This window comes from Chelonoidis abingdonii, chromosome 14 (assembly GCF_003597395.2).
Source record: "Chelonoidis abingdonii isolate Lonesome George chromosome 14, CheloAbing_2.0, whole genome shotgun sequence".
Taxonomy (NCBI): Eukaryota; Metazoa; Chordata; order Testudines; family Testudinidae; genus Chelonoidis; species Chelonoidis abingdonii.
In genome coordinates, this window is record NC_133782.1 from 39,994,273 (window position 1) to 40,015,422 (window position 21,150).

The 21,150-nt window shown below is 46.3% G+C and overlaps 2 protein-coding genes across 8 annotated transcripts in view; one reads left to right on the forward strand and one right to left on the reverse strand.

Annotated features, from left to right (window-relative positions):
• The window catches only part of LOC116816446 (histo-blood group ABO system transferase 2-like), an 82,015-nt gene extending 67,385 nt beyond the window's left edge, over window positions 1–14,630 (forward strand). For 5 of the 7 annotated variants that reach the window (XM_032765691.2, XM_075072396.1, XM_075072395.1 and 2 more), the window contains 5 exons: window positions 8,662–8,700; window positions 9,716–9,754; window positions 10,447–10,482; window positions 11,335–11,469; window positions 12,724–14,630. In XM_032765691.2, the coding sequence (XP_032621582.1) occupies window positions 8,662–8,700; window positions 9,716–9,754; window positions 10,447–10,482; window positions 11,335–11,469; window positions 12,724–13,408 (934 nt within the window). In that variant the 3' untranslated portion in view covers window positions 13,409–14,630. Of the gene's footprint in view, window positions 1–5,871; window positions 6,121–8,661; window positions 8,701–9,715; window positions 9,755–10,446; window positions 10,487–11,334; window positions 11,470–12,723 lie in introns of those variants that run through there. The other 2 variants (XM_075072393.1, XM_075072398.1) reach the window with 2 other exon arrangements.
• The window catches only part of LOC116816447 (olfactory receptor 10A7-like), a 126,974-nt gene that overhangs the window by 89,811 nt on the left and 16,013 nt on the right, over window positions 1–21,150 (reverse strand).

The window sequence follows — 21,150 nt, forward strand, 5'->3', positions numbered from 1 at the left end:
AATGGGTTACCTAGGGAGGTGGTGGAATCTCCTTCCTTAGAGGTTTTTAAGGTCAGGCTTGACAAGGCCCTGGCTGGGATGATTTAGTTGGGAATTGATCCTGCTTTGAGCAGGCGGTTGGACTAGATGACCTCCTGAGGTCCCTTCCAACCCTAATATTCTATGGTTCTATGATGTGCGCGCACAGTTTGAAATTGGACACACAGGTGCTCATTGATAAAAATTGGGCCAGCACTAACGCGAATCCAGTCTTTCAATACCCCTCAAAAAATGGGGGCAAGCATTCTCTGTTTGTTAACCACAACATCTCTATTTGCATCAAAGCTACAACTTGCTCCACTACATATGACACCATTAAACTACTATTCTGTGCAATATTAGCAACAACACGAGCTGTTTCCCAGCTATTATGGTTTAATACCTTCCACGTTTGCCATTGTCCTTTCCAATTTTGAATTGACACTCCCAGCAACAAGGGGAGCCGATCCGCCTGCAGCTGGATCACCCCCAAGTTGAGGGTGCCCAATGTGGCAAGCTTATTTTGCAGTACTTCTATATCAAAGTAATTTAATATACCTGTACCAGTTCCAACCTCTCCTAGCACTGTCTCCATAAGGCACCCCTTTTTGCACCCCTTCCCCACCAGGGAGCCAACTGAGGATCGCCATTGCTCCCACAAATCATCTGTCCAGGGCTGACCGCTCGCATTGTACAACCCAACATGGACTACATTCTCATTAATATTTACATTAATTACATCAATCTGTGGACCCACAATTACAGGGCTACACGAATCAGGCAAAACCATTAAATGAGGTTTTCTTTGATTCAGCATGGCAAAAACACAAAGTACATATAGCAATATCAAAAAGGGGCCTCACCCCTCTATGTAAGTCTTCTTAGTGAAGTTCCACATAGTCCCACGGGCTATGAGAAAACGGGTATCATTCCCAGCAAGTAAGCAACTTTCATAGGGCAGTCATATTGGAGGACTGGATTTGTGGCATCACCTGTCCGCACCAGTGGGAGGAATCATTTAGCAAATGAAGGGTCACATTGACTGTCAAATCAGTGTACACCAAGAGGGTATCTGGCCGGTGGCCTGGGAGTTGGAGCATACACACAATTGATCGAGACCTTCATGACGGGGCAGCTCTGATGTGTAGAGCAGGTAGAATTACCAGTGGTTCAGTTTGTGGTGGCAGCATTCCATCGCAAATGTCCGCGATGCACAATGGTCCCATTTGCCCACTGAGCACAGAGGCCCAAAGTCCCCAAAGGACACACACAAGCATCATCTTCAGAGTAGTTTGCCCCCATCAAGACAAACAAGATCATTATCCCCGTCAGTGCTGGCCCAGTAAGGGTCCCCGGGCCCCTGAGCAATGATCTCCCCTGACTGGAGGCATCACCCATGGTATCGTACCCATACCCAGCCACCCTCTTCCTCAGCCCTATCCATGGACCTTCCCACTCCACAGGCGGTGTCCGGCACCTCCATTTCCTGCAGGTGCCGCACTTCAGGGAGGGCAGTCTACTCACAGATGAGCTGGGCCACCCGATTGCCCAGTTGTATACTCATGGGCTCCTTTCCAAGATGGAACAGCAAAACCCGTACTTCTCCCCGGTAGTCATAGTCCACAACCCCTGCCTGTATGTGCACTCCCGCACACAAGGCCAGCCCAGAGTGGGGAGCCACCCTCCCATAACACCCTCTGGGTAATTGTACCCATATCTCAATGGGAATCAATTTCCGAGTGCCAGGATCAATGGTGTCGGGGGCAACTGCGTACAAATCCACCTCTGCTGACTCTGATGTCCCTCTAGTCAGGAGACGGACAGTGAGGTGTAGCAGTACAACTCCTAACGCATCAGGGTCCGACTGCCTCGAGCCCTAGGCCTCCTCAGTCACTGGCCACACAGTCACTCCACCATATTGGCGTCAGGCCATAGTATGGACGCATATTCAGCTGATAGGTGGCCTTGGTCAGTACCCCATACCACCCCCTAAGTGTGCAGTTCAGTGACAGGAGTCATAGCTGCTGTTTCAGCAATCCATTACACAGTTCCACAACACCTGCCCCTTGTGAAACACCCATTGGATTCCCAATCCTGCACCGTGTTACCGGCAAAATGGGACCCATTATCAGAAAACAGTTGAGCAGGAACTCCATGGTGAACTACAATTCACTCGGTAATGCCAGTGATTTTATTCCACTGGTTGGCATGGGATGCCAGCCAGACCACTCCACAGCAGGTGGCCATGTCGACCATGGTGAGGCTATACGCCTTGCATTGGTCACGAGGAAGTGGGCCAACATAATCAACTTGCCAAATTTGAGCAGGCTGGTCTCCTGTCCCAGGGAGCCGGCTTCCACCTGTAAGGGCTTAACAATCTGCCAGATTTTACAAATGGCTTTATATGTTTTTAGGGCTACATGTGAAGTGGGGATACCTCGGGCCTGTGCCCAACGGTAGCCCCCTCAGTGCCCAAGCACCCTGAGAGTGTGTGTATCCAGGAAGCCAAGAGGGAAAGAGCCTCCCCCTCATCAACAGGGCCCATCGTACACTCGGCCATGTGGGCCAGTTGGTCCATGGCAATATTCCAATGATGTTCCTGGGCATGATTCTGATGGGCATCTGTATGAAACACATCAATTCAAAGGTCCTGCACAGCGGAATACAATTCCTGTCAAACAGGGGCACCCCACACAGGATTGCCATGGATGGCCCAATCCTGGGCTTTCCAGCAGCACCTCTAGGTGGTCAGTCCTTGAGTTACTGCCCAAGAGTCAGTGTACAGGCATACCTTGGGGTCCCCAAGGGCAAGCACCCTCACCAGCAGCAGCACAGTGATAGATAAAATAATAATTCATGCTGTGCTTGTGAAATGATCCCCTGACCTGCTTTCATAACCTATGTCAAACAGTGCTAAGTACTTTGGTCAAAAAGAACAAAACGTGGAATTGCCAAAATATAAACCGACAGATAACGTATGGGCCTTGTCACCGGGACAAGATACTGACCCCTGGGATGGGCCCTTTGCTAATGGAACATGGGCCCTAAAAGGCCATTATTGGATTTGCGGACAATATGCTTACTGACGCTTACCGCCAAATTGGTCAGGCGTATGTTATATAGGATATATTAGATCCCTATTCTTCCTACTACCTCTCCTACAAGGAAATACCTTAGGTATCAAAGTAGATGATGATCTCATAAGGGAAAAGCGGTACATTGATTCTACTCTGACCTCCGGAAGCTCTCAAAAATGGGGAACACAGGAGTGGCCTCCTGAGAGAATCATAGAACATTATGGACTAGCCACGTGGAACCCCAATGGGCTAGTAACGGGGGCCAGGGAACCTATCTATAACCTAAATCGAATAATCAGGCTGCAGGCTGTTTTGGAGATAGTAACCAACCAAACTGCCACAGCGCTCGACCTTTTAGCTGATCAGGCAACGCAAATGAGAACCGCAATTTATCAACACCACATAGCCCTTGATTATTTGCTAGCAGGGGAAGGAAGGTTATGTGCAAAATTAAATGAAACTAATTGTTGCTTGCAAATAGACGATAATGGGAAGGCAGTCAAACAGTTAACGAAGGAAATGAGAAAACTAGCCCATGTCCCAGTCCAAACATGGAAGGGGTGGGACACAGATTGGCTTACTTCCTGGTTACCGCAGAAGGAGTGGATACGACAAGGCTTTCTTTTTGTTGTGTGTGTTATTATGGCCCTATTAGCTTTCGCTTGCCTTGCTCCCTGCTTCATAACACTAATTCGACGAATGACTAATCAAATCATAACCCAAAGAATAATGATGTTGTTCCGGCCGGTAAAGGCCGAAGATTGGGAGTACTAAAGCTCTCAAAATGCTTCCATAAAAAGGGGGGATTGATAGATAAAATAATAATCCATGCTGTGCTTGTGAAATGATCCCCTGACCTGCTTTCATAACCTATGTCAAACAGTGCTAAGTACTTTGGTCAAAAAGAACAACGTGGAATGTTTAAAGTGTATCAACAGGCAAATAAACCTCTGTACAGGCAAATATACCTATGTACCCCACGTATGCAAACCCCTGAAAAATCTGCTGTATCACTGTGGCCTGATATGACGTAAATAATGGTATATATATGTACTAACTGCTATGCCTCGGGGTGTCACTCCTCTGTCATTAGTCGGGGAGGGCACCCGTCCAGCTGGTCATCGAATAGAGGTCTGTATAAAACTCTATCTTGATCTCTGTGCCTCCTTGGGGTAATTGACTCGCTCTGGGGAGAACGAGCCCATTTGGCTAAAAACAGCATAAAGCTCATCATATTGGCTGGAGGCTCCCTGCCCCTCGGCAGTCTCATGAACTGGTGAACAGAATTTAAGGCAACAGCTCTCCAGCGCCGCGTATTACAAACCTGGCTGAGCCATCAGTAAACCAGGCGTAGGGTCGCTAGGTAGCACTCAGACTATCAAATGAGGCTCCCCATTGCACAGTGGGGCCTTCAGTCGGGGTCTGCAGTGTGAGGGGGGGTCACTCCACCCCTCTCCTAGGGCTGCGCCAACTGTTTTTGAAGCTTACTAGTGCCGTAGGGTCCTGCACAGGTGTGGTCACTAATGTACCACTTCCACTTCACAACTGAACTCTGCTGTGGCATGCCCATTCTATTTCCAGTGTTGGGGTCTGTAGTGAGGTGGTGTGGCTCCCCGTCACCCCGGAGCAAGATGAGCCCATCTGCAGGCCAGAGCAGGTGGACCTAGGGAGCTCTAAGTCTGCCCCTCAGAGGCCCTTTTCTCGGATATTTCGATCAATCAGCTCCTGAGGAGTGCTCAGGGGACAGCGGGGAGTAGGACGTTGCTGGAGTGGATTTTTGCTGCTGTAGAGTACAGTGGCCAGATCCCATGGATTGGGATGATGTGGATAAACTCTGGAGTACAATTCCGGAGGCTTCCATTCGCCTTCAGGAAATGGGGATACAAGTAGGGCTCTATAAGGATAACTTCCAGGATCCCGACAATGAGACCACCACAGCCTGGATGCGGAACCGTTTGTTGCGCACTCCCCCACTCCATTTGAATGGGGCCCTCTTGGCTGCTCTGAGTCCTGTACAGGGCTGCCCGGTGGGTGAGGCTGCCTTGCTGCTGGCGCAGTTGGGGGACATTGAGGACACCAAGGCGAAGGTCCAGGCGAGTCTGGCCAACCGAAAAGGGGACACAAAGAAGTAGCCCACACACTTTTCAAGGAGGGATTATTTTGTAGCCTTGATGAAGAGGGGAACCCCAAAAAACAAGACTGATGGCCTCCTCACCAAAGAACTAGTTGCCCTCCAATGGGAAATGGTTAAGGATCAGGGGAAGGGTGGGAAGGGGGAGGCAGAGATGCCTGCCCTGCCTCTACCCCTCCTTGGATGAGTGACAAACGCTGGACCTCCGATAGGAGGCCAGCAGTGCCGACGCCATTGGGTTAATAAAGGGAACTGCCCCATCAGACCCATGCCTCCATGTAAATGTCTGGATTCATTAGTCACCGTATAAAAAGCAGCAGGTCAGTGCTCTTGTGGACACTGGGGTGGAGCTATCCCTTGTTTATAGCAATCCTTCCAGATTCCAGGGTACACCGATACAGATTAATGGATTTGGGGGGCAGGCCATACTTGGTAGGTGGGTGGCCTTAGTTTTGCAAATTGGGCATACCCCTCCCCATTTGTACTCACTGGTTGTTACTCCTGTCCGAGAGTGTATTATTGGCATTGACATTCTGCGGGGCCTTTCTCTTTCCCTTTCTGATGGGAGGTACTGGTTTGGGGTGCAGGTGGTTGTGGTGGGCCATGCCTTATGGTCCAGTCCCAGCTCTGGTCAGTTGTTTCACTGAGGCAGTACCGGCTTCCCAGGGAACAAAGGGATATAAGGGAGACTATAGCTGAGTGGCAGTGAGTAGTTGTCATTAAGCCAGTGGTATTTCCTTTTAACAGCTCGGTGTGGCCTGTGAAAAAACCCGATGGGTCTTGGTGGATGATAGTAGACTCCTGGAGCGTGAACGAGAAGGTGCCCCCCATCACAGCTACCGTTCCTGATCTTGTGATTTTAGTTGAGGCCATCGGGCAGAACGAGGGGGAATGGTATGCCGTTACTGACCTGGCCAATGCCTTTTTCTCAATTCCCATTGCTGAAGAGGCACAAGCCCAATTTGCTTTCACCTGGCATGGGCACCAGTACACTTTCACGCAACTCCCACAGGGATATGTCCACAGTCCCACGTTGTGCCATAGGTTGGTGGTGCGCAACCTCCAGATGTTTACCCCTGAAGAATCAGTGACTATTCACAACTATATTGATGATTTGATGTTTCAGGGGATGGATCATGATGTAGTGGAATGAACCTTGCAGGCACTCACCACTCACACGCAGGCAAGGGGGTGAGCTGTTAATCCCAACAAAGTACAGCCCACCAGCTGACCCATGAAATTCCTTGGGATGGTGTGACAAGTGGCACAGTGCCACATCCCCCTTCCTGTTGTAGACCAAATTGCCCAGCTTGCAGTCCCAACCACCAAGGTCGAGGTGCAGCGAGTGATCGGGTTATTTGGTTATTGGCATAACCACATTCCACACCTCGCTTTGGTTTTAAAGCTCCTTTATAATGTCACCAGGAAAAAGACGGCATTTGATTGGGGCGAAGCCCAGCAGCGGGCATTTGAGGAGGCTAAAGCTGCCATCCAGTTCACAATGCCCTTGGGCCTCTGTGATCCTCATAGCCCCTTTCGCCAGCAGTGTCAGTGCTAGAGGATTACGCCTCTTGGAGTCTGTGGCAAAAATTGTTGGGTGCCCATGATAAGAGGCTCCTCTGGTTTTGGTCTCGTAAACTCCCTGAGGCGGCCAGCCGGTATACTCCATTCAAGAAGCAGCTTTCGGCTTGCTATTGGGTCCTGATTGAAACTGAGCATCTGACTGAGGGACAGACTGTGGTTTTACAGCCTGAAATCCCCATTATAAAATGGATTTTGGACCCTATACAAGGGTTAGCCAAGGCTCGACCCTCTTCGGGGCGGCGGGGAGCCATACCGGCTCACTACACACAGTTGATGTTCAGGGGAATTAATCCGTCCACAGGGGTCTCCCTCAGCAGCCCTTCCAGTAACTGGAATAAGCACTGTAAGCCCAGGTCCAGGGTCAGGGCGGGGCAATACTGAGTCAGGTGCTCAGGCCCTCGGGCAGGGTACAGCAACTGCAGTTCAATAGGAATAAACCCTGGCCCAGAGTCAGGGTGGGGCAGAAATGAATCAGACACTCAGGCCCCTCCGGCAGGAGCTGGTTAATGGGCGCATAAACAGTAGCAATAAGCCCAGGCCTTAGGTCAGGGCGGGGCAACAATGATGAGTTAGGAGCCTAGGCCCTCAGGCAGGGATGAGCAGTGACAGTAAAAGCAGTAATGAGTCAGGAGCTCAGGCAGAGCTGAGCAATGACAGCAGGCCCAAGCCTCTTCAGGCCAGGGAATGGGGAGACTGCCACCCGTGAGTTGGGTGGCAGGTGGGACGCAGGTCTTCCCACTCCACTGCACCCCAGCCCGGGGCCCTAGCAGCAGCAGATGACCCACTGCTGTGTCAGTGGGGATCCTGGCCGCAACACACTGACATTGGCTCTGGCAGTGCTGCAGCCAGACAAGGGTCGGTTGCCCCCGGCTACTTCCACACTCCCCTCCAATAGTACTTGAGTCAGGATGGTGTTCTCTGGGGGGTCCAGCAACATGGGTTCTTCGGGACAGTGGGCAAATGGCAGGCCCAGCAACTCCTCTGGGCAGTGAGTGCAGGGCAGGCCTGGCAACTCCTCTGGATAACGAGCTCAGGGCAGGCCTGGCAACTCCTCTGGGTGGCGAGCGCGGGGCAGGCCTGGCAACTCCTCCGGGCAGCAAGCACAGGGCAGGCCCGGCAACTCCTCCAGGTATCGAGCTCAGGGCAGGCCTGGCAACTTCTCCAGGTAGCGAGCGCAGGGCAGGCCCGGCAACTCCTCCGGGCAGCGAACGCAGGGCAAGTCAGGCTAGTCCTGGCATGTACCTTGGGCCACGGGGGTTTCCCAGTCACGGGCTAGACTGGAGACGTGTGGCCTCCCCGGCTGCCGGGACTCCGGCGATCACAATGATGGGTGGGAAGACGAGATTGAGACTGAGGCAGACGGAGGCAGTGCAAAGAAGATCCAGCCCCTGGTTACTAATCAAACTAAGAGGCCTCCGGAGCAGCCCCTCAACAGACACAGATAATCCGGGACTATACGGAAACAGAGCTCCAGAGTCTTCAGGTACAATTCAGGCAGTGGGATGGGAAGAGCATGAAGTCTTGGCTGTTCCGTTGCTGAGACCAGGGCGCTCAGGCATTGCACCTGTTTCTGGGGGAGATCTTGATCTTAGGGGCCCTCAACAAACATTCTAGACTTCAGAGTGATGTTTAGGGTTATTGCATGTGTTGCTTCTGTTGCTGTGTGTGGGTTGTGTTCTGCTGGAAGACTAGTGTAAATTTGTGAGGATGCTGAGTGAGGGGTGTGTGCTGCCGTAAGGGGCTATATAGAGTCAGTCTGAATATACAAGGCTATAAGTGGGATTCTACATGCCTTATCCTGAAAGGATCATTCCATTTATATTAACCTGTGATGCTCTTCTGTTTTCCTAGCATACCACATATCAACAAGCCCTCATGGCAGCCCATAAGGTAAGGACAACTTTTACCTACATACAGCTCTCCCGTAGCTGTGTTCTGTATTTATCTTCATCACTGTTGTGTTATAGCTTGACTAGGGTGCCTTCTACTACCCTCGTGCATGTTAAGTAGTAACTAGAGTGGAGCGAAATTCAGAGTTCCTGTCCTGTGGGGAATTCCCACATTCCAACATCTATTTTTGTTCCAAAACAGGACAAAATATTTGAAATTTTCTGCAGAACACAAATAAAAAATGTCAATTTGCAAATGTCAAAACATTTTATTTTGACTTTTTCTGTTGAAACAAAGCATTTTGACCTTCCTGAAATGGAAGCAATTCATTTTGGTTTGTTGAAGCACATTTCAACATTAAACTATCTTTCCCTGTTGTCCAACAGGAGTTGGTGGTCAAGCCCATGTTCTTTCCTAGGAGCTTGGCTCCCTCGGGAGACTAATTCTACTAGTTTGTGATAATCCCTTTAGGAAGAAAAATCTCATAGCCACAGATGAGGATGTGTTGTCACTACAGCAACTAGCGTGGCACAGGTATGGCTGTGCTGTTGTAGCACTGTAGTGTAGACATTTCTTAATTTGATGGAATTTCTCTTGCTGTTGTTAATCCACTTATCCAAGAGGTGGTAGCTCAGTTAATAGAATGTATTTTTGAAAAGTTTGTGCTTATTGGGCTAGATCAGGGATAATCCATTATTCTTTGTCAAAGTCCAAGTTTCTTGGCAAAAGTATAGTCAAGATCCAGAGTCCAGAGAAAATAATACAAAAAGAATAATAAGAAGAAGAATTATAATAAGTAACTAAAAACAGTTCATGGTCCTTTTAAAAGTGTCTGGAGGTCCAGTGCTTGCCCACAGTCTGCCCATTGACTATGGCTGGGCTAGAACCCCAGTCAGTGCAAATCACATGGATGTCGATGGATTGGCACTGATTCACACCAGCCAAGGATCTGTTCCATTATTTCTGTGATGCTAAGAGAGCAATGAAACATCTCTGGTTTCCTTCTCTTTCCTAGACAAACTGACTTGAATGAGACCTTCTCAGTGCTTCCACGGTAAGGATGGGGTGCCCTGTGTTCATAATATATAACAAAATAAACAATTGAGATTGTGGTCATAGCATACAAAACAAAGAAGATCTAAGCAGGTGTAGCATGGTGTTGTTATGTAGAAAATTTCCCCCTGACACACTGTTCCCAGTTCCACAAAATTTAGGAGTGACCATTGGGCCATTTATCTCTGTCAACGTTCACAGCGCTGAAGCCTTATGCTAAATCCTGAAGGCAATGTCTCACAGGATACAGGTAAGGTAAAGTATCAGTGTCTTACAGGATACAGTCCTGTAGGTTCCTTACATTACCTCTAAATAAAATAAATGCTAAGGGTAGCTCTATGGGCTACACAGGCGATAAATATATAGAAAGACTGAGTCTAGGTGAGGTCTTGATGAAGTGGAAGGTGATTCTTCCCTGAGATCTTCTACTGTCTCCATACCTATTGATCATGTTTATGGTGATTTGCAGGTTGGGCCATAGAGATGAAGAACGTCTCTTTAACCAGTACCTTAAAAGGAAATTACACCCAAAACTGGTCTATGTAGAATACAACTCTATCATACTCATTTTTTCTAGTGCCTGTTACATGGTATAGATCCCCATTTCTCATTCATTCTTCTGGCCATTATCGAAGGTTAAAGATACTACATACATACAGTTATATCCCAGTAATTCATATCTTCTTTCAACAGAATGTCATATCCTCAGCCATTTGTGGACAAGCCTCAGTAAGTCTCCCCTTCTCACATTTTGTTTTATATTGGATAAATATTAAAAAAAAAAATTAAACAGGAAAAAACCATGATAGTTATATGTAGACCACATTATTGCTCAGCAATTACAGGGATGAGAACCACTCTAAGAACCTACAGAATTAGCCCTGCAAACATAATAAATTGCATAAAGAAGTCTCAAAATTATTTCAGTTCGATTTTTGACAACTGCCACTTTGTTTAACTGACTTTTTTTGTTCAGTAGAACACACCATTAAGTGCAAAAGATTTATTTTCACTTACAGGAGGATATTTTTAGGGAGAAAAATACAACTTTTTTTGTCATTTTACATTTTAGAACTTTATCTGGCTTCCCATGAAAATCATTTAACATTTCCACTTGTCACAATGAATAAAAAAAAAATTCATTTCATTTGGATTTTCAAGGGGTGCTATGCAGTCAAAACCCTGTGTTTTAACATGACTCAAATGTCTCACTCCCCTCTAGGCCTTTGTAAATTCCAGCCATTGTGAACATTAACCAAGATTTCTGAGTGACAAAATATCCTGAAATGGAATTGTGAATATGTTTGTGTGAAAAGTCATGAAATTTGTCATTATTTGCTCCCTGCTACATCATGTGCTCAGATCAATAGGAGAAGAATATGTACAACTTGGGTTGGTTGGTAGATAAATACAATTGTCACTTATGGATAAGTTGCTCCATAATTGCCCAAAAAAGAGTCACTTGCACCTTCTCCTGAAGAGTCTAATGCTGGCCAATGATAGAGAGGGGATCTCTGGCCCTTTGGACCCCAGTCTGATTCAGTCTGGCCATTACTGAGTTTTCTCTCTCATTTTGTGCAGGAGAACTGATGTCTTGCTGGTGTCCCCGTGGCTGGCTCCCATCGTATGGGAAGGCACCTTCAACAGAGACATCCTGAATGCCCAGTACAGACAAAAAAATTTCGTTGTTGGGGTGGCCACATTTGCAGTTAAAAAGTACGACTTCCCTTGCACAGTCCAAGACCTGTGACACTACATTTAGTTGTGCTGCACCATGAGTGTGATAGACGTCCTTGAAAGGCTCCCTGTAATGCTCCTAGCCCCATTCCACCACACACTGAGGCCTTATCTACACTACACGGCTAAATCGGCACCACTGTGATCGATGTAGCGGTGTTGACACCTGTAATCCATGTCAATGAGAGGCGGAAGCTATGTCGACTTAAGTTACAGTACTTACTTAACTAGCTTAACTTAGATCCATTTATAGTGTTAGTGTAGACCAGGCCTAAGGCTGGGGTGTGCGGAGAACCGTTAAAGCACAGCGACAACTGAGATTCTGGAACTTAGCTCCACCCACCCCTTGTCACATAGCACCAGTCTCACTAACCCATCTCAACAGGCCGTAGGGCCACAAAAGAAAATATCTGGAATGTTTAAGCCCTAAGATAAGTCTGTTAAACGGGGGATCCTGTGTGCAGTAACTCAGCTGCTACTATGAAAGGAACTAGAGGCTTATATTTAAAACTGAATATTTTTTTAAAGCTGGGGATTTCAACAAGACCTTAACAGCCAGATTTTTAAAGGTATTTAGGCACCTAACTCCAATTGATTTCAGTGGGAGTTGGGGCCTAAATAACTTTGAAGGCCAGGCCCTAAGGGAATTAAGAAGCGACCAAATCAAATTGCAAGTAAACTATTATTATCATGGCCGCCTAGGTGCCCCACTCAAGAACCAGAAACCCAGTTGCATCAGAACACACCCTCTGGGCTGTGAGAGACCCCCTAGTTCATGTCCCCTCTCTGCTTCAGGAGAAGAAGAAGAAGAAGATATTTGAACAGAGATCTGCCATCTCTCTGGTGCATGTCTGAACCACTGGGCTGTGGGGCATTCTGATGTGGAGTGCCCTCAATCTGTCTTGTTGAAACTGTTCCACTGCGGGTTAAATAATTAGTCACTGAGCCAGAGAGAGCAAGCATGAGAATGTGGACTCATTCCCAGGGGATGTTGTGAAGGCCAGAATTATAACAGGGTTCAAAAAAGAAAATGATAAATTTATGGAGGGTAGGTCCATCAATGACTATTAGCCAGGATGTGCAGGGATTCAGCCCCATTCTCTGAGTGTCCTTAGCCTCTGATTGCAAGAAACTGAGCGTGGTTGATGGGACGGATCACTCAATGATTTCCTGTTCCATTCATTCCACACTGATAACTCATTTCATTCACTGTTGCACTCATTTTCCTTTCAGATACGTCAGGTTCATAGAAGGGTTTCTTGGCTCCGCCAACAAATTCTTCCTCTCTGGCCACAGGGTCAACTTCTATCTCTTCACTGACCACCCGGAGAAAGTCCCATCCATTAATCTGGCCCCTGAGAAGCGTCTCTTCATCATCCCTGTCCAGAACTACTCACGGTGGCAAGACATCTCCATGAACCGCATGGACATCATCAGCAACCACATCCGCAGCCACTGGCGATACGAAGTAGACTACCTTTACTCCATGGACATTGACGTCCAGATGTTTGAGCACATTGGGGTGGAGATCATCGATACGCTTGTGGGGACCATCAGCTCCTGGCAATACACCAAGCCCCGGGATAGCAACTCCTATGAGAGGCGTCCGGAGTCACGAGCCGCCATCCCCCTTGGGGAAGGAGATTTCTACTATGCAGCCAGCTTCTACGGAGGGAGTGTGTCTGAAGTCTACAAGTTGACCACAGCCTGCTTCAAAGGGGTCACAGAGGACAGAGCCAATGGCATCGAAGCCAAGTGGCACGAGGAAAGCCACCTGAATAAATACTTACTGTATCACAAGCCCACACGCCTGCTGTCCCCGGAGTACTACTGGGATGAGGAACTGATCATACCTCACATCATCAGGGTTAAGAGATTGTCGTCAGTGCGCAAAAATCTGCAAGAAGTCAGGTTCTGAAGGAAGGAAGAGAAAGAGAAAGGGATGGATGGATGGATGCTGTGACAGATATGGCAGTCTCTCCTGCAATACTCTTGAAAAAAAACTCATTGAATTAAGTTTAAGTATCTTTAATGTATGGCTCAAATTTTTTGAATAACAGGCTCAGTTTTAATTACTTAAGCAAAGATTACCAATCAGAGATTAGTGCAGCACTATACAGAATACAGAAAGAAATAGATACTAGGGCTGTCAATTAATCACAGTTAACTCTCACGATTAACTCAAAAAAATTAAACGCAATTAAAAAAATTAATCACGATTAATCACAGTTTTAATCACACTGTTAAACAATAGAATATCAACTGAATTTTATTAAATATTTTTGGATGTTTTTCTTCATTTTCAAACATATTGATTTCAATTACAACACAGATTACAGAGTGTATAGTGCTCACTTCATCATTTTTACCATGAAAATATTTGTAATAAAAATAATAATATAAACAAAATAATATTTTTCAATTCACCTCAACAAGTACCGTAGTGCAATCTCTCTATCTTGAAAATGGAACTTAAAAATGTAGATTTTTTTGGTTACATAACTGCACTCAAAAACAAAACAGTGTAAAACTTTAGAGCCTGCAAGTCCTCTTAGTCCTACTTCTTGTTCAGCCAACTGCTAAGATATCCAAGTTTGTTTACATTTACGGGAGATAATATTGCCTGCTGCTTATTTACAGTGTCACCAGAAAGTGAGAATAGGAGTTTGCATGGCACTTTTGTAGCCAGTATTGCAAGGTATTTCCTGCCAGAAATGGTAAGGATTCATATGTCCCTTCATGCTTGGGCCATCATTCCAGAGGACATGCTTCCATGCTGATGACACTCATTAAAATAAATGAATTAATTAAATTTTTGACTGAACTCCTTGGGGGAGAATAGTATGTTTCCTGCTCTGTTTTACCCACATTCTGCCATATATTTCATGTTATAACAGTCTTGGTGTTGACCCAGCACATACTCTTTTTAAGAACACTTTCACTGCAAATTTGACAAAACGCAAAGAAGGTACCAATGTGAGATTTCTAAAGATAGCTACAGCACTTGACCCAAGGTTTTGAGAGTTTGAAATGCCTTCCAAAATCTGAGGGGGATGAGGGGTGGAGCATGCTTTCAGAAGTCTTAAAAGAACAACACTCCGATACAGAAACTACAGAACCCAAACCACCAAAAAAGAAAATCAACCTTCTGCCAGTAGCATGTGACTCACATGATGAAAGTGACCATGTGTCAATCCACACTGATCTGGATCATTATCGAACAGAATCCATCATCAGCATCAGCTTTACAGTGGTCTAATCTCAATCATTTCACTGCAGGAACTCCTGATTTATTCCAGGAGTACTTGTGGCACCTTAGAGACTAACAAATTTATTTCAGCATGAGCTTTCATGAGCTACAGCTCACTTCTTCGGATGCATGGAATGGAACATACAGACAGGAGATATTTATACATACAGAGAACATGAAAAGGTGGAAGTATGCATACCAACAGGAAGAGTCTAATCAATTGAGATGAGCTATCATCAGCAAGAGAAAAAAAACTTTTGAAGTGATAATTAAGATGACCCATAGAAGGTGTGAGGAGAACTTAACATAGGGAAATAGATTCAATTAGTGTAATGACCAACCATTCCCAGTCTCTGTTTAAGCCTGAGTTAATTGTATCTAATTTGCATATTAATTCGAGTTCAGCAGTCTCTCTTTGGAGTCTGTTTTGAAGTTTTTTTGTTGCAAAATTGCCACCTTCAAGTCTGTCACTGAGTGGTTAGAGAGGTTGAAGTGTTCTCCCTGGTTTTTGAATGTTATGATTCCTGATGTCAGATTTGTGTCCATTTATTCTTTTGCGTTAAGACTGTCCAGTTTGGCCAATGTACATGGCAGAGGGCATTGCTGGCACATGATGGCATATATCACGTTGGTAGATGTGCAGGTGAACGAGCCCTGATGCATGTGGCTGATGTGATTAGGTCCTATGATGGTGTCACTTGAATAGATATGTGGACAGAGCTGGCATCGGGCTTTGTTGCAAGGATAGGTTCCTGGGTTAGTGTTTATGTTGTATGGTGTGCGGTTGCTGGTGAGTATTTGCTTCAGTTTGGGAGGCTGTCTATAAGCGAGGACTGGCCTGTCTCCCAAGATCTGTGAGAGTGAGGGATCATCTTTAAGGATAGGTTGTAGATCTTTGATGAGCTGCTGGAGAGGTTTTAGTTGGGGGCTGTAGGTGATGGCTAGTGGCGTTCTGTTATTTCTCTTTGTTGGCCTGTCCTGTAGTAGGTGGCTTCTGGGTACTCTTCTGGCTCTGTCAATCTGTTTTTTCACTTCAGCAGGTGGGTATTGTAGTTTTAAGAATGCTTGATAGAGATCTTGTAGGTGTTTATCTCTGTCTGAGGGATTGGAGCAAATACGGTTGTATCTTAGAGCTTGGCTGTAGACAATGGATCGTGTGGTGTGTCCTGGATGGAAGCTGGAGGCATGTAGGTAAGTATAGCGGTCAGTGGTGTTTCCGGTATAGGGTGGTGTTTATGTGACCATCGCTTATTAGCACAGTAGTGTCTAGGAAATGGATCAGCTTGTGTGGATTGGTCTAGCTGAGGTTGATGGTGGGATGGAAATTGTTAAAATCATGGTGGAATTCCTCAAGGGCTTCTTTTCCATGAGTCCAGATGATGAGATGTCATCAATGTAGCGCAAGTAGAGTAGGGAGCATTAGGGAACGAGAGCTTAAGGAAGCTTTGTTCTAAGTCAGCCATAAAGATGTTGGCACACTGTGGGGCCATGCGAGTACCCATAGCAGTGCCACTGACTTGAAGGTATATATTGTCTCCAAATGTGAAATATTTGTGGGTGAGGACAAAATCACAAAGTTCAGCACCAGTTAGCCGTTATATTGTCGGGGGATACTATTCCTGATGGCTTTGTAACTGGTCAAAGTTAGACTCAGGACTCACTGTTTGTCAGACTACTCTGTTTTATTAGCACAGTGCTCTGCTAATACACCCAGTATAATGGAGAGCACCATACAAGACAAAAGCTATCTTATTTATACAGATAAAAGGGGGGGAACACTTAGCAAGATAACAAAGGAAGCAGAATCTGATAAGTTTACCTGAGCTAGCCATGCATATCTTATTTCCTTACTAACTATTATCGATCTTTCTGTTATATTTCGCCATTTAGCACCCTTGTTTATGCTAATGTTTCTTTTCCTGACACCTGCATTTCAACATTTCTTATTTTCTGCTTAAAGGTACATACAAGATTTCTTTATCCATTCTTATTTTTACAATATAATTCATTTTACTTTCACATACATAAGAACGGCCGTACTGGGTCAGACCAAAGGTCCATCTTACCAGTATCTGTCTACCAAACAGTGGCCAATGCCAGGTGCCCCAGAGGGAGTGAAAGCTGACAGGCAATGATCAAGTGATCTCTCTCCTGCCATCCATCTCCATCCTCTGGTGAACAGAGGCTAGGGACACCATTCTGTAGTCCATCTTTGTGTGGAATGTTGGTGTAGAGGGCTTCCACATCCATAGTGGCCAGGATGGTGTTTTCTGGGAAGATCACCGATGGGTTGTCATTTCCTCAAGAAGTCAGTGATGTCTCGAAGATAGCTGGGAGTGCTGGTAGCATAGGTCCTGAGAAGAGAGTCCACATAGCCAGATAATCCTGCTGTGAAGGTGCCAATGCTTGAGATGATGGGGCATCCAGGATTTCCAGGTTTATGGATCTTGGGTAGCAAATAGAATACACCTGGTCGGGGTTCTAGGCATGTGTCTGTACAGATCTGTTCCTGTGCTTTGTCAGGGAGTTTTTGAGCAGATGGTGTAGTTTCTTTTGGTAATCATCACTGGGATCAGACGGGTAATGACCTGTAGAATGTGGAGTTAGAGAGCTGCCTAGCAGCCTCTTGTTCATATTCCGACCTATTCATGATGACAACAGCACCTTCTTTGTCAGCCTTTTTGATTATGATGTCAGAGTTGTTCTTGAGGACTGTTGATGGCATTGTGTTCAGCACAGCTAGGTCATGGGGCCAGTGATGCTGCTTTTCCACAATTTCAGCCGTGCACGTTGACGGAAGCAAATCTATGTAGAAGTCCAGTCTGTTGTTTCGACCCTCAGGAGGAGTCCATGCAGAATCCTTTTTATTATAGCATTGGTAGGAAGGATTCTGTGCGTTAATATGTTGTTCAGAGGTGTGTTGGAAGTATTCAAGTCAGAGACGGCGAAAGTAGGATTCTAGGTCACCGCAGAACTATATCACGTTTGTGGGTCTGGAAGGACAAAAGGAGAAGCCCCCGAGATAGGACAGATTCTTCTGCTGGGCTAAGAGAACAGCTGGAAAGATTATTGGGGTGGGTTAAGGGAGCTACTGTTGTGGCTCCTTGTGCATGTAGCAGTTTAGAACAGTTTAGTGTCCTTTTCTTTTGTATAGAAGCAAAGTGTGTGTTGTAAATGGCTTGTCTAGTTTTTGTAAAGTCTATCCATGAGGAAGTTTGTGTAGAAGGTTGGTTTTTCATGAGAGTATCTAGTTTTGAGAGTTCAGTCTTAATCTTCCCGTTTGCTGTATTGGATGTTGATCAGGTGTTTCACAGTTTCTTTGAGAGTGTGTGGCACAATCTGTCAGCATAGTCTGTGTGATATGTAGATTGTAATGGATTTTTTACTTTAGTCCTTTTGGTATGATGTCCATCTGTATGCATTTGGAAAGGAGATGATGTCTGTCTGTATCTGTACGAGTTTTTTCATGAAGTTGATAGATTTCCACTCCATACGGCTAAATGCAGTGCCTTGCATAATGACAGGTTTCAGAGTAGCAGCCATGTTAGTTTGTATCCACAAAAAGAACAGGAGTACTTGTGGCACCTTAGAGACTAACAAATTTATTTCAGCATAAGCGTTTCGTGGGCTACAGCTCCACTCTTTTTGGATGCACAGAATGGAACACACAGACAGGAGATATTTATAAAATCTGTCTGGCGATTGGTCCTGCTTTGAGCAGGGGTTGGACTAGATGACCTCATGAGGGCCCTTCTGTAACAATGCTGGTTCTGGTGGGACCCAACTGAGAGTGCCAGTTCAGGATAAATTGCTTAGAAACAGGGCAGTCACAGCCCAAGGCTGGGTTTTTCCACCTCTAAGGTAAACACAACCAGCCAAACAAAAGAGGACTTTGGTCTCACCCCACTGGCTAACCACAAGTCACACAAGCAATTCCCATTGACACTCCAGTTCCCAGTATCATCCCAGTGACACTTATCATGAGGATGAATGGTTATGAAAACCAACACCCAGTAAAAGAAAAAAGGTTCTCTCAATCCCAAAGAACCAAGCCTCAGACCCAGGTCAATATACAGATCAGATCTTACCCACAAATCACGCTGTGCCAATCCTTTTGAATCTAAAATCTAAAGATTTATTCATAAAAGGAAAAAGATATAGATGAGAGCTAGAATTGGTTTAAATAGATTAATTACATGCAGTAATGGCAAAGTTCTTGGTTCAGGCTTGTACCAGTGATGAAATAAACTGCAAGTTTAAATCAAGTCTCTGGAGTACATCCCCCCACTGGGATGGGTCATTCAGTCCTTTGTTCAGAGCTTCAGTTTGTAGCAAAGTCCCTCCAGAGGTAAGAAGCAGGATTGAAGACAATATGGAGATGAGGCATCAGGCCTTTTATAGACTTTTCCAGGTGTAAGAACACTTCTTTGTTCTTACTGTGGAAAATCACAGCAAAATGGAGTCTGGAGTCACATGGGCAAGTTCCTGCATACTTTGCTGAGTTACAAGGCATATTTGCCTTCTCTCCATGGGTCAGTTGTGTAGCTGATGGTCCTTAATGGGCCATCAAGCAGGCTAGGCAGAACTGACACCAACTTATCTGGGATGTTACCCAGAAGCATAGCATAAGTTTGAAGTGCAGACAGTATAGAGCCAATATTCATAACTTCAACTACAAAAATGATACACACATATAGACACCATAATTATAACCAGCAATCCATAACCTTGTCTTAGACACCTCATTTGACCCCCTTTATACAAGATTCAGTGCCACTACAGGACTTTGGTTGAACCATGTTCTATATGATCTCAGATTATGTCAATAACGTCACACCTTCTAACCCTCATAGTCTTGGTTCCTATATAGGGTTAGACTTGCATGTCTTATTTTCTTTTGTTTGATAATTCACTTTGTTCTGTCTGTTAGCACCTGGAACCACTTCATTCCCACTTTCTGTATTTAATAAAATCACTTTTTACTTATTAATTAAACCCAAGAGATGCACCCTGTATAAGCTGCATACAGGGTAAAACAGGTTTATTTGGGTTTAGACTCCATTGGGAGCTGGTTGTTAGACAGGACCACTTCTGTGAGCTGTTTTCAGTTAAGGCTGAAGCTTTTGGGGGGACGTGGTTCAGACTTGGGTCTGGGATTGTAGCAGGCTAGCAGGTCTGGCTCAAACCAGGTAAGGCACTGAACCCCCCAGCTGGCAGGGAAGATGGGCTTTGGGGTAATCTCAGCACACCAGGTGGCAGTTCCCAAGGAGTTTTCTATGATCCAGCCCAAAACACTGTTCTCTTCTTACTTTACCTGTGAAGCATTAACAAGCCCACAGGTAAAAGGAAGGGAGTGGGCACCTGACAAAAAGAGCCAATGAGAAGGCTAGAACTTTTTAAAATTGGGGGAAAAAACTTCCCTTTGTCTCTCTGTTGTTTGTTAGAAGAAGGAGCAGGTTGACCCAGAGGCAGGTATGAGTACAGGCTTCTTTATTGCGATACTTGTTCCCCTGGACCCAATTGTCCAGTAAGCCCCGATTTAGTTACAGCACATTCTTGTACACGCCTACATCCATTCCAACACCCCCAAAACCCAGGCATTTTACCTTGAAAATATATTTATTTGCCACAAATCTCCCTGGTCAGCAGTTTTTAGGGGAGGTAGGAAGGGGCCATAAGCCAGGGCTTGTTTATGTAGCTGGGAAAGGAAGGGAGGAGGAGATAACACTGCTTTACCCAAAAGGTATTCTCTAGATCAGAGGTGAGCGAACTATGGCCCACGGGCCATATCCGGCCCGTGGGACCCTCCTGCCCGGCCCCTGAGCTCCTGGCCCAGGAGGCTAGCCCCCAGCTCCTCCCCTGCTGTTCCCCCACCCCTGCTGCCTCATCTCACTGTGCCACCTGCACAATGCTCTGGGCAGTGGGGCTGCTAGCGCTTGCCAGGCAGCGCAGCTGCAGAGCCATGGCCTGACCTGCTGCTCTGTGCTGCGCGGCAGCATGGCTGGCTCCAGATGAGCAGTGCAGCTGCCTGTCCTGGTGCTCTGGGTGGTGCGGCTGTAGCGCCGCCAGCCACCAGTGCTTCACCAGCGCGGTAAGGGAGCATGGAGCAGGGGGGGTTGGATAGAGGGCAGGGGAGTTTGGGTTGGGCGTGTGGATAGAGGTCAGGGAGGTCAGAGGGTGCGGAATGAGGGTTGAATGGGGGCAGGGGTCCCAGGGGAGCAGTCAGGAAGGGGGGGGGCGGCAGGAGGCAGTCATGGGTGGGGCCATCTGGAGGTGGTCAGGGGACAGGGAGGGGTAGATGGGGCAGAAGTCCCAGGAGGACCCTCAGGGGGCAAGAAGCAGGGAGGGGAACTTATTTATTAAACAAAGAACTACAGCCTTCTTATGCCTTTGTCCCCTAATGTCATGTC